General features: G+C 56.3%; 1 gene segment (V, D, J or C); it reads left to right on the plus strand.

The window, feature by feature from the left end:
- Positions 1-9124: 9124 nt before the first annotated feature.
- On the plus strand, positions 9125-10984 carry LOC101532526 (Ig alpha chain C region-like). The segment is given in 4 exon segments: positions 9125-9134; positions 9580-9867; positions 10181-10429; positions 10590-10984. Coding segments are annotated over 4 exon segments (942 nt in total).
- Positions 10985-12034: the final 1050 nt, after the last annotated feature.

Genomic DNA, 12034 nt, shown 5'->3' on the forward strand with positions numbered 1-12034 from the left:
ACAAAACAAAAAGAACCCAGATATCACAGGCTGCTGGGGCCAGAGGCCAAGGAAAAACCCTGTGGGCAAGGCTCCACTGTGGGGCAATGGGCCTGAGCCACAAAACTGTGTGCTTAGGGTGTCCTTGAAACAGCCACAAACTGACTCCTGTTGAGGGTTACACTGTTACTTCCTAGTCACGAAACAATGGCTGGGGACCACGAAATGGGGTCAGGCTTAAAAACTTTGTGCCAAATCACTTCTGCAATTTGGCTGCCCACGCAGTTCTATAGTAGGTAACACCACGAGCCTTCTATAGCAATCACATCTCCTCAGAGACAGGAGCCTGCCCTCTGCCTGCCCCATTTCTATTGTCTTTATCTTGTGTCTGTCTCATGGCTGACTCTACCAGTTGCACTTCACGTCCCTCTCCAGCTCTGTTCAGGCATTCACAACATCAACACCGAGAACAAGCAAATCCTGGGAATACATTTAACCAGGACGTAAAAGACTCCTACACTGAAAATTACAAGACCCGAGTGAAAACAATGAAGAAGACCCAAAAAGAGGAGTCACCTCCCATGTTCATGGATTAGAAGAATTCTGCTGTGAAAATAGCCCTGCCATAGAACGAGATTGACAGATTCAATGCAATCTCACCCACACACAACTGCTTCCTTCGCGGCTCTGAGAAGATAATCCCCACATTCCTGTGGCAGCACAGTGACCATCAACAGCAAGGCATTCTGGGACAAAGCAGCAAAGCTGCAGGCACAGCAATGCCCAATGTTAAGACAAACTACAGAGCTGCCAAAATGAAAACAAAGAGGTAGTAGCAAGGGAACAGACACTCCATCCAGCTGACTCAGACCCCAGAGAGCACACAGAAATACACACACGAACAGACACTAAGTGTTGGCACCGTACCCAACACCACCATGCACTCAGACCCCAGAAAAAATACACATGCTGACAGACACTGGAACAGGTGTCCAACACCACCCTGCACCCAGAAAGCAATCCACACGCCAACAGACACTGAGTGCTGGCACCGGTGCCCAATGCCACCTTGCCAGAGGACAGACTCTTCAAGGAAAACCACAGCAAGCATGGGCGTACCACACACACACACACACACACACACACACACACACGGGACAGGAACCAGCATTCCCCAATTCCCATCCCATACAAAGAACAACTCCACTGGATCCAACATCTAAACATAGCATCTCAAAGTGGAGACCACCAGGAGGGAGCACGGAGAAACACGTTCAGATGCAGGCATGGCTGAGACTACAACAGCACGGGCCACCAACACAAAACTGGACAGCGGAGATGTCCTCCAACTAAGACCCTTCTGCACACAAAGGAACACTCAACACAGGAAAGACACAGACAACAGCATGGGGCAAAGTATTGGAAGACTGTCTTTCTGACCAGGGTTAGTATCCAGAAAGTCCCCCGCCTGCAGGCAGATGCCTAGGTTATACTGTACCTAGGCATGTGTCACACTTCTGGGAGAAAAGCAGCTAATAGTCCCCCACATTCTGGGCCGGTCAATGACAGATATGTATTAACTATGCCACTGTGCAGATCAGGCAGAGCCAAGCCGCAGTACCCACTGCTGAATGCCATGGTGAGGGGAGCTGTGCCAGCCTGGGCCGCAGCACCCACCAACACAGGTAACACCCGGGATGGAGGGGGTAAGCCCAGTAGGTAGGGCTGCAAGGACTCCCCTGATGGACGGTGGCTCCACTGGTGAGTGTGAAAGCTGAGACTGGGGACAGACCAGATGGACAGGGCTACAAAACTCATTGGCCTGCATGTGAGCTGGGTTAGGGCCCGAGTCAGGCTGGGCTAAGTAACCATATCCACCGGGCAGGTATGAACCAGAGTAAGTGCAGGCTGGTTGGGCTTTGCTGCAGCATCAACTGGCAGGTGCTGGGACTGGGCACAAGTCCTGGCAGGCTAGACCATAGAACCACCTGCAAGCCTTGAGACCCATACAAGGAGTAGGCCTTGTAGGGAAATTGTGGGCACCCTTCTGATACGCTGCAGCTCCCACTGGTGAGCATGAGAACCAGGGCTGGGAGAGGGCCTGGCTAGACAGCTGGTGGCACCCATCAACATGAGTGTGGGCTGGATGGTGGTGTCAATTGGGCTGAGCTAGGCTCCAACACCCACTGGTGTGTAGGAGAGCCAAATGGGATGTGGGATGGATCAGGCCAGTCTGCTGCACATTCCTGCATGCGCAGAAACAAGGGCTGAGTGTGGCCCTGTGGGAGTTATTGGGATCACTCCAACGGGGCTACAGCTCCTGCTGGTGTGTGTGAGGGCCGAGTGTGTGCTGGGCAGGGTTGGGCTGGAGAACAGCATCTATTCATTTGTAGATGAGACAGGGCTGGCGACAGAACTGACCAGGTGACTGCAACCACCACTGTGTTTAGGCTGATGTGGGTGATGGACTGAACCAGACCCCACACTGCCTGACACACAGGACTCAGGTCTGGAGTCACCTCGGGCAGGGTTTCTTTGAGGACACCCCTACACACAGCTGGATCACTGAACTCAGAACTTTCACCATGGTGAAAATCACAGCCTATGTGGTCTGACCATGGAGCGCATGTGTCAGAACTGGTCTTCTTGATTTTTGAACCCTGTGCAGAGGATGGCATGCCCAGATGCTCGTGGAGGACATGACAGCCAGTTCATTGAGGCCTGCAGAGGACATCTAGTACATGGAGGCCAAATAAATCGGACAGCTCTCCCAGTCAACCTTTGACAGCAAGCATCTGGGTGAAAGTCTCTAAGGTGGATTGTGTCAGCCAGGGGACCTTGGAAGGATTTCCTCAACCCTGGAACAACAAAACCAACAGCGTCTCAGAACTATCAAAACCACTTGAACAGTGCCCTCAGAACCTGCTCCACATCAGGGACCCTGGGATGACGTCACGTGGCCGTCCCCCATTCCCAAACACTGATGCGGCTGGGCTGCTGGGAATGGTCCTCTCCCCTTCTCTCCCCAATTTCCCCAGACACTAGAAGAAAAAAGGAGATTGGAGCCAGTTGTCTCATCCACTTTCCCCATTCCTCAACCCACCCCACCCTAATCGGTGGCCCACATGTACATGCATCCCTCTCCATGTGCAAACATCAGCAAAAGCAAAATGAATTTTATTCTTTAAAAACAAAAAGAGGGCCCAACATGGTAGCCTACTGGCTAAAGTCCTCACCTTGCACGCACCAGGATCCCATATGAACACTGGTTCTAATCCCATTAGGTCCACTTCCCATCCAGCTCCCTGCTTGTGGTCTGGGAATGCAGCCAAGATGGCCCAAAGCCTTGGCACCCTGCACCCAAGTGGGAGACCAGAAGAGGCTCCTGGCTCCAGGCTTCGGACCAGCACAGCTCCAGCTGTTTTAGCTTCTTGGGAAGTGAATCATTGGAGGGAAGATCTTCCTCTCTGTCTCTCTTCCTCTCTGTATATTTGCCCTCCAAATAATTAATAAATAAATAAATAAATAAATAAATAAATAAATAAATAAATAAATAAGTAAATAGGAAAAGTATCCTAAAAATCACCAACAAAGAGGCGCACACACCAGTTTAGCTGCCAAGGAGATGTAAATACAAACCAGAGTTAGGGATCGCCTCCCTCCAGGGACCGTGACTAATGTCAGACACGCAATAGCACCTGCTGGTGAGGATGAGGAGGGGGTGAGTCTTCCTGCACTGCAGGGTACAAACAGGCACAGAAACATGAAGAAGAGCAAGGGGCCCCTCAAAACTCAAACTAGAATTGCCCCACTGGACCCAACCCTCCCAACTCGGGATGAGAATGCAAAGGGTTAAAATCAGCCTGAGAAACTCAGCCCTGACGCCCAGCTCACAGCAGCAGGATTCAGGACAGCCCAGACACGGGTCAACCAGGCGCCCACCAGGCAGAGGAACGGAGCAGGAACACGTGGGACGGAGGCCCGCAGGACAGCAGCCGGCCGCCATGAGCCACCACCACACACCTGCACCTCAAATACCAGAGTAGAGCAGGATTCCGAGGCGGGAACCCTGACCCTGCTGACAGAACTGGAAAGCCGAGCTGCCCTGGGAACAGCCTCCAGTTTCCTCACGAATCACCAGACAGTCCCAGCCTTCGTCCTGATGTGCCTTCGGCCCCCCAGTCGAGAAGGCCTGTTTGCTTCATCCCCACTACACGGGCCTCGCAGCCCAGGGTGTCTCTGCCAGCCCCGTGAGGACAGCCTTGGGCACTGGACAGTCTCCGATGTGGGAGGAGCAGAACGGTGATCCCAGAGCTGCTCCTCCATGAGCCAGAACTGCATCAGCGCCCACCAGGCTTCTGGGCCAGCCTGAGGGGCCACGGATGCAAACACAAGCTTGAACTCAGAACTGGTCCAGCACCTGGACCATGCCACAACCACCCACCCACCTGGGCCTGTACCACCAGCAGGCACACACTTCAACTCCCGCCCTCGCTTGTTCACACACGCACGCATGCTACCTCTCTGGGAATTTGTCCTCGAGGTGTCCCGGTCATAGTCCTCGTGACATTTCCTTGGGAAAGTCCAGGTGACTCTTCAAACTCCCACAAAGGCCCCAAGTGGAAGGTGCCACATAGACCTGGGAGAGGTCTCTGAGTGGGCAAGCAGCAGGTGCTGGGGGCAGAAGGACCTCATCCTCAGGCCATTGGGCGGCCCAGCGAGCACAGGGAGCTGTGCCTGGTGCCCACTGTCCGGCTTCCTGCTGCTCCTCTTTCCTTCCCTCAGGGTAGCCTGCCGTTTCAGCGCCTCCCAGTTCCTGTGTGTGCTGAGGGGAACGGCCTCAGATCTCAGTACTGTGCTCGGTGCTCCAGGGGAAGTTCCTGTTCTCCTGACACACTGACTTGTCCTGTGGCAGGTGATGGACAGCAGGGACAGCAAGCTGCGAGAACCCCACACACCTCATGGCAGCCCCAGGTTCACATCCTGCTCCACTTCAGGTCCCAGCGTCCTGCCAACACCACCCTGGGAGGCAGCAGTGCCAACGCAAGGACACACCCACATAGAGACCCGATGGAGTTCCCGGGTTCTGGCATCATCCTTGCCCTTCCAGGCTGTCATGTGTCTCTCTCTTTCTCTGTCTTCTCTCCAACTGCGCTCACATCACAGTGGCCACCCCGCGCTTAGATCAGGTGTGGATCCCTGCAGGAAAAGAAGACACTTGGCATAGGTGACCATGTCAGGCATCTTCCACAACTCCAGAGCTCCCAGTGGTCAGCACAGGACACTGCGGTCCCAGAACCAGGGCCATCCAACCAGGACCCCATAGCTACAGACTCTCCCCAGGGCCTGCCCATGACCAGGGCACCTTCAGGTTACCCCCTACTATCCAAGGCACAGATGAGGCTCCCTCAGACAGAAGATTCCAGGCCTCCCATTCAAACACATCGGGTCCCCTGGAGGAGTCAAGGCAGGTGTGTGCAGCACCTGCCCACTCACTACCCCCCTGCCAAAGAACGTGGGACAAGGCCCCACCAGCAGCATCCAAGGGACAGAGGACACAGAGATGGATGCAGAGAGCACAGGGCCACCCTGGACATTACACTCTGCCTGTGGGCACTGGACACAGACCCCAGAGGAAGCTCTAGCCAGGGAGTGGGAAGGCTGAGCTACAGCTGCAGGCGCTTCAGACAGGGACCCCAGCCACCTGTGGGGCTCACTAGGATGGGGCAGCCCAGCCCAGTCTCAGGCTGCAGGAACACCAGGCCACTGTACAAAACCTCTCCCTACCCTGATACCAACTCTGTGGCCCCCCAGGCCTTCTCCAAGACTCCTGGAGACCACAGCCCTGCCATGCCCTGCCATGCCCTGCCATGTCCTTGATCCTGTTCTCACTTCCAGAAGAGGATTGTCTCAAGTCCAGACCCAGCAGACCTCTCCTGGACCTACCCTCTCTGGAGTGCAGACCAGAGTGCCTGGAGAATGGAGAAATGCCCGAAGCAGTCAAGTCTGCACCCTTCCGTGCAGGGCCGTGGCTGTCTGGGCATCGCAGCAGCAGTGAGTGGTAGATTGAGAACTCCAGTTATGGTCATTGGAATCTAGCCTTTGACCCTGGCATGATACTGTTCCACACTCCACTTCCCACCCAGCTCCCTCTTCATGGTTTGAAAAGCAGTGGAGGCTAGCTCTTCCATCTCCTGCCTTTGGATCAGCTCAGTTATATTTCAGCCATTGGATCCATCTGGGGAGTGAATTAGATGAAAGATCTGTCTGTTCTTTTCTCTTTATGCCTTTTCCAATAACCAGCCAAGTAAGCCTTGGTGTCTGAGCCTTGGTGTCTACTGGGGTCTCTTTCCCTGCATCTCGACCCACAGCACAGTCCTGGGCCTGGCCACACGGAGCTCCGATCCCACCATGGTGCAAGGAGTCACAACACAGGCCACACACACCTGTCCCCACCACAGCCAGACCACAGACCAGACATCGCGTGCAGGTGAGCAACAGTGTCTCCCACAGCAGCAGGAAGTGGTGAGTGACCCCATCTTGGGGACCACAGACAGTCATGCAGCCCCTCCCCAACCTGCACTTCTCATCCAGCCCACCCACCCATGGCAAAGGGCCAGGACAGCCACACAGCTTTCCCGAGGAGCTGGACAGGCCCAGCTCCCTCTGCACTCAGCCCCTCTGCACCCAGCAGCCAGGGCAGCAATGACGAATCTGACACTGACACGGACCCACAGCACAGAGCCAGCTGCACCCCACCATGGGGGATGCTCCAGCACCCTAGACAGGTGAGTGCCCCAGGGTCTCAGCCACCGCACATGCAGAGTCTCAGCCAGGCTGGTCCGGAGCCTCCTGGGGTGGAGGAAGAACAGGCATGGACAGAGAGGGGAAGGAAGAGAGAGCACAGCCAGCACCCAGGCACCCAGGCAGGACACTGCCACGGGCCGGGCGGGCAGGGTCCAGCTGGCTTGGTGGTCTGACCCAGCAAGCAGAGCTTGGTTAGGACAAGCAGAGTCACTGGCCCCGGTGACAGGAGCCCTGTGGGCTGACGTGAGACCTGGGCTGTGCTGAGAAACAGACGAGGGGAGGACATGGGGACCTTGCAGGATGGCCACAGCCAGCTGGACTGAGCTGTGAGAATTCACATGGCTAAGCTGGGCTGAGCTAACCTGGGCTATGTTGAGGTACTAGGCTGAACTGATCTTTACTGGGCTGCACTGGCCTCAGCTGAGACTGCAATTCTGAGTTGAGATGAGCTGAATTGAGATGAGCTGAGTAGAACAGGCCTGAATGGCATAAGTTATATTGAGTAGGTCTGGCCTGATTTGGGCTGGGCTAGACTGGCTTAAGCTGGTTGAAATGGGCGGAATAGGGCTGGGTTGAGCTGTGTTGAGCCTGACTGGACAGAACAGAGATGCGCTGTGCTGACTGACAGGCTGAGCTGGGCTGGGATGAGCTGGTCTGAGCAGGGCTGACTCCCTGCTGGGCTGAGCTGGGCTGGGCCTGTCTGCTCTGTGCAGAATAGGGCTGAGCTGGGCTGAGCTGGGCTGAGCTGGGCTGGGCTAAGTTGAGGTTACTGGGCTGAGCTGAGCTGGGCTGAGCCTGTGATTCTTGGTTGAGCTGAGCTGAATGGCGACGAGCTGAGTAGAACGGGCCTGAAATGTCTGAGCTAGGTTGAGCTGGACTGGGCAGAACAGGGCTGGTATAGGTGGGGTTTGTTGAGCAGACTAGAGCTGTGCTGAGCTGAGTTGAGCTGGCTTGACTAGTTATGCTGAGCTGAGCTGTGGTGAGCTGGGCTCATCTGGCATGGCAAAGCTTAGTTGGACTGAACTTGTCAAGGTAAGCCTGGCTGAGCTTACTCGAGCTGGGCTAAACTGAGGGGTCTGAGCTGGGCAGGGGTGGGTGAACTGAGCTAAGCCGGGCTGTGCTGGGCTGAGCTGGTTGGTTGTTCAGCTGCCCTTAGCTGAGTAGTGCTGGGCAGGGATGGGCTGTGCTGGGCTGAGCTGGTGGTTGAGCTATAAATGGCTAAACTGGGATGAGCGGAGCTGAGCTAAGTTGCGTTGAAATGGGCAGGGCTGGGTGAGCTGAGCTGAGCTGGGCTTAACAGGGTTGGTTGAGCTGAGTCAGACTTACAGGACTCACTAGGCTGGGCTGAGTTGTTCTGGACTGAGCTGGGTTGAGCTCAGCTGGGCTTAGCTGGGCTGAGTAGAACTACACTGGGCTGGGGTGGCTAAAATGACCTGATCTAGGCTGTGTGATCTGCACTGAATAAGCGTTCAGAGCTGGGCAGAACTGAGCTAGATTAACCTAGCGTAAGTAGCCATGGCTGGTGTGGGCAGTGCTGGCTGAGTTGCTTGTGCTGAGCTTGGCTAAGCTGGCTCAGCTGGACATGGCTGGGATTAGCTAGGCTGAGCTGAGTTCAGGTGGACTGGGCTGGGCCAATGTGGCCAGGACTGAGCTGGCTAGGCTGATCTAGGCTAAATTAGTTGACTTGAGCCAAGCTTGGCGAGGCCGGGTGGACCTGTACTGGGCAGGACTGAGTAGGCCAGGACAGAGTTAAGCTAAGCTTTGCTGACCTAAGCTGTGCAGGGCTTAGCTGCCCTGTGCTAAGCTGTCTGAGCTGGGCTGAACTGGGCCAGCTGGACTTGTCTGGGATTGGCTTGGCTGAGCTGAGTTCAGGTGGACTGGGCTGATGTGGCCAGGACTGAGCAGGCTGAGCTGGGCTGGACACAGCAGAGCAGGACTGAGCTGGGCTAACCTGGCCTGATCTAGTCTGAGTGAGTTGGCTTGAGCTGAGCTCAGCTGGGCTGGGCTGGGCTAGGCTGAGGTGGCAGGGACTGAGCTGAGCTGAGCTTTGAGGGCATGGGCTGTGCAGGGCTGGGCTGGGCCACTCTGGGCTCCCTGAGGTTCGCATAATGTACTGGCCTCTCTGGGATATGCCACCCTACGTTTGGGCTCAGCTGAGCTTCCTGGGCTGAATTCAGTTGGAACACAGAGCACCTGGCAGCCAGGCAGTGCTGTGTTCCTTAGGCGCACAGCCTGCATCTCAGGCTCTGTCTGTCATCTCAGAGCCACATTCAGGTTCCTGGCAGGAGCTGCCCTACGCTGTCCTCCAGGACATGGGGCCTGAGGACGTCCATGGCTGATGACGGCAGGTGGGAAGGCTGGGTGTGGGGTCCAGGCAGCAGTGGGCAGGGACCCTGATCACATATGGGAGGAAAGGACACAGGTAGGCAGGCTCTCAGCTCTCCTCAGCCTTCACCATGTCCAGGCTGCTCTGTCCCTTCACATAAGCTGGCCACAAAACCTGGGAGGGGTTTGCCTGTGCACCCAGAGGGGCCAGGGACCCTGGGAGTCCGGAGCCTGCAACAACTCCATGACCAAGCCAGGCTGGAGCAACACAGGGCTGAGAAGCCAGGCAGGAGTCACTATACAGCAGAAGTCAGCAGACAGTGCCAGCACAGGTGTGGCCCTGGCTCTGTGACCTGGGCTCGTCCTAGCCACTCTGGCCAGGGTTCCACTGCAGAGGCTGGCAGGGCCCTGACCTCAGGGGCTGGTGGAGGGTGCAGCTTCATGATGACCATCGGTCCTGTGTTCTAGATCCCGAAGCCAACCCCGACGTCTTCCCGCTGAGTCCCTGTGTAGAGTCGGATAATGTCCTCGGTGTCCTGATCCGGGGCTACTTCCCTGTGGGCCCTCTGAGTGTGAGCTGCAACGCCAACGGGAACGTCACTAAGTTCCCACCTGTCGTGTCTGCGACTGACCCTGGGACCCAGTTCACCTCATGCTACCTGCTGATACCAGATGCTGGGTGCCCTGAGGGAAGCAGTGTGTCCTGCACCGTGGAATACAACAACAACAATAAGGATGTGGAGGTTCCCTGTGAAGGTCAGAGGGCAGCTGGGGATGGGGCCAGGCACACTGAGGCTTAGGGCGGGCTGCTGGGCTGGATCTCACAGAACAGAGTGGGGCAGAAGGGCAGCCTGGACAGGGATGCGGGGGAGGAACTTATTGACCTTCTCTTTCCTCTCTGTTTCTGCACATCCATGTCCATTAGCCGATTGTAACTGTGACTGCCCCTGCCCTTGCCCAACCTGCCCAACCTGCGCAACCTGCGAAACCTGCCCCATCTGCCCTACGAACTGCAAGTCCAGCATCTCCCTGCAGAGGCCAAGCATCAAAGACCTGCTCCTCAAATCAGAAGCCAACATCACCTGCACCCTGAAAGGCGTGAAGAATCCCGATGATGCCGTCTTCAAATGGACACCCGACACGGGGAACACTCCTGTGCTGCTTAGTGCCCAGGAGGACTCCTGCGGCTGCTACAGTGTGTCCAGCGTGCTGCCCGGCTGCGCAGAACTCTGGAACCAGGGGACACAGTTCACATGCACTGTCAAACACCCTGAGATAGAGGGCGGCTCACTGACTGACACCATCAGCAAAGACACAGGTGAGCCCACCACACACACCCCAAGACGCTGCCAGCTACCCCACTACCCTGCCCGCCTCCTCCCTACAGGCCTGGCCTGAGGCTTCGTCCCCATCCTCAGAGGGACCAGGAGGCCCAGTCCTGTCCTGCACGCATCCCTGACACCTCTGTCCCCTCGCAGGGAACATCATCCCACCCCAGGTGCATCTGCTGCCGCCGCCGTCAGAAGAACTAGCCCTAAACGCACTGGTGACGCTGACCTGCCTGGTGCGTGGCTTCAGCCCCAAGGACGTGCTCATCTACTGGCTGCACATAGACAAGCTGGTCCCCAGGGAAGACTTCCTGGTGTTTAAGCCCCTGCCAGAACCCAACCAGACTTCCAGCACCTTCGCCGTGACCAGCCTGCTGCGCGTCTCGGCCAAGGATTGGAACAACGGGGACAACTTCTCCTGCGTGGTGGGCCATGAGGGCCTGCCCGACAACTTCACCGAGAAGACCATCGACCGTCTGTCGGGTAAACCCACCCACGTCAACGTGTCTGTGGTCGTGGCAGACGTGGAAAGTGTCTGCTACTGAGCCACCCGCCCTGCCCTGAATAAACTGTGTGCTGGCCCCAGCAGCCTTGCGGGTCCTTGTGCCTGACTGTCTCCCTCGGGGGCTGCAGCCACAGGGTGGGGGTAGGAGAGCTCATCCCAGGCCAGGAGGTTGTGGGGGCCTCAGGCACCTCACCAAGCCCTCCAGCGTGCTGTGTGAGAGAGTGACTGTGAGTGAGTATGGAAATGTGAGTGAGCCAGTGTGAGCACGTGTGCTTGAGGGTGAGGTGACAAGTGCTAGGTGTGTGTGTGCTCTGTGAGGGAGTGTGAGTGTACACATGTGTTACTGTGAGCAAATGTATGATTGAGTGTGTGTCTGCAGTTGTGTGTCAGTAATGTGAGTGTGTACGTGTGAGAACTTGTGTAGGTGTACCTGTGGGAGTGTGAATCAGCCTGTGTCAGTGCCCTGTGGGAGTGTGCCCTCTATGTGGCCTGATGCTGAGCTGGGTGGATCTGAGGCTGATGCAGACACAGCTCAGAGGGTAACTGAGCAAAGGGAACAACTCAATGACTTCCTCATTGACACAGACACAGCCACTAGCCCTTAGCTTTCAGCTGAGGAGAGGGGAGGGTGTGGCAAAGGAACAGGGGCTCTATCCGGGGACACAAAATGAAGACAGGCACCTGGCATGGAACCCCAGCCAGTCAGACCATCTGACCAGGCTGAGAAACCCCCAGAAACACAGGACAGCACAAACACCCCAGGAGACACACCACAACCACCCATACACCACCCTGTTCTCTGTGTGTGTACACGTTGAGAACATATATTCACATGGGCTCACACCTACACATACCCAACACTGTGCCTACAGGACACCCACAGCCCATACGCAGCACCAGAAAGGACAGGGACCTCACTGCCCAAGCCCTCAGATGGTCTCCCCAGACACCTCCTGACCCACTGGGGCAGCCCTGCATATTCAGTCATACACAGCTCAACGACCAATTCCACAGACCATACCCACATAGCCACTGCCCCCTGAAAACCCCACACTTCAAGCTTCAATCCTGCCACAGCCAAATGGGAGTC

This window comes from Ochotona princeps, chromosome 26 (assembly GCF_030435755.1).
Source record: "Ochotona princeps isolate mOchPri1 chromosome 26, mOchPri1.hap1, whole genome shotgun sequence".
In the NCBI taxonomy this organism is placed as follows: domain Eukaryota; kingdom Metazoa; phylum Chordata; class Mammalia; order Lagomorpha; family Ochotonidae; genus Ochotona; species Ochotona princeps.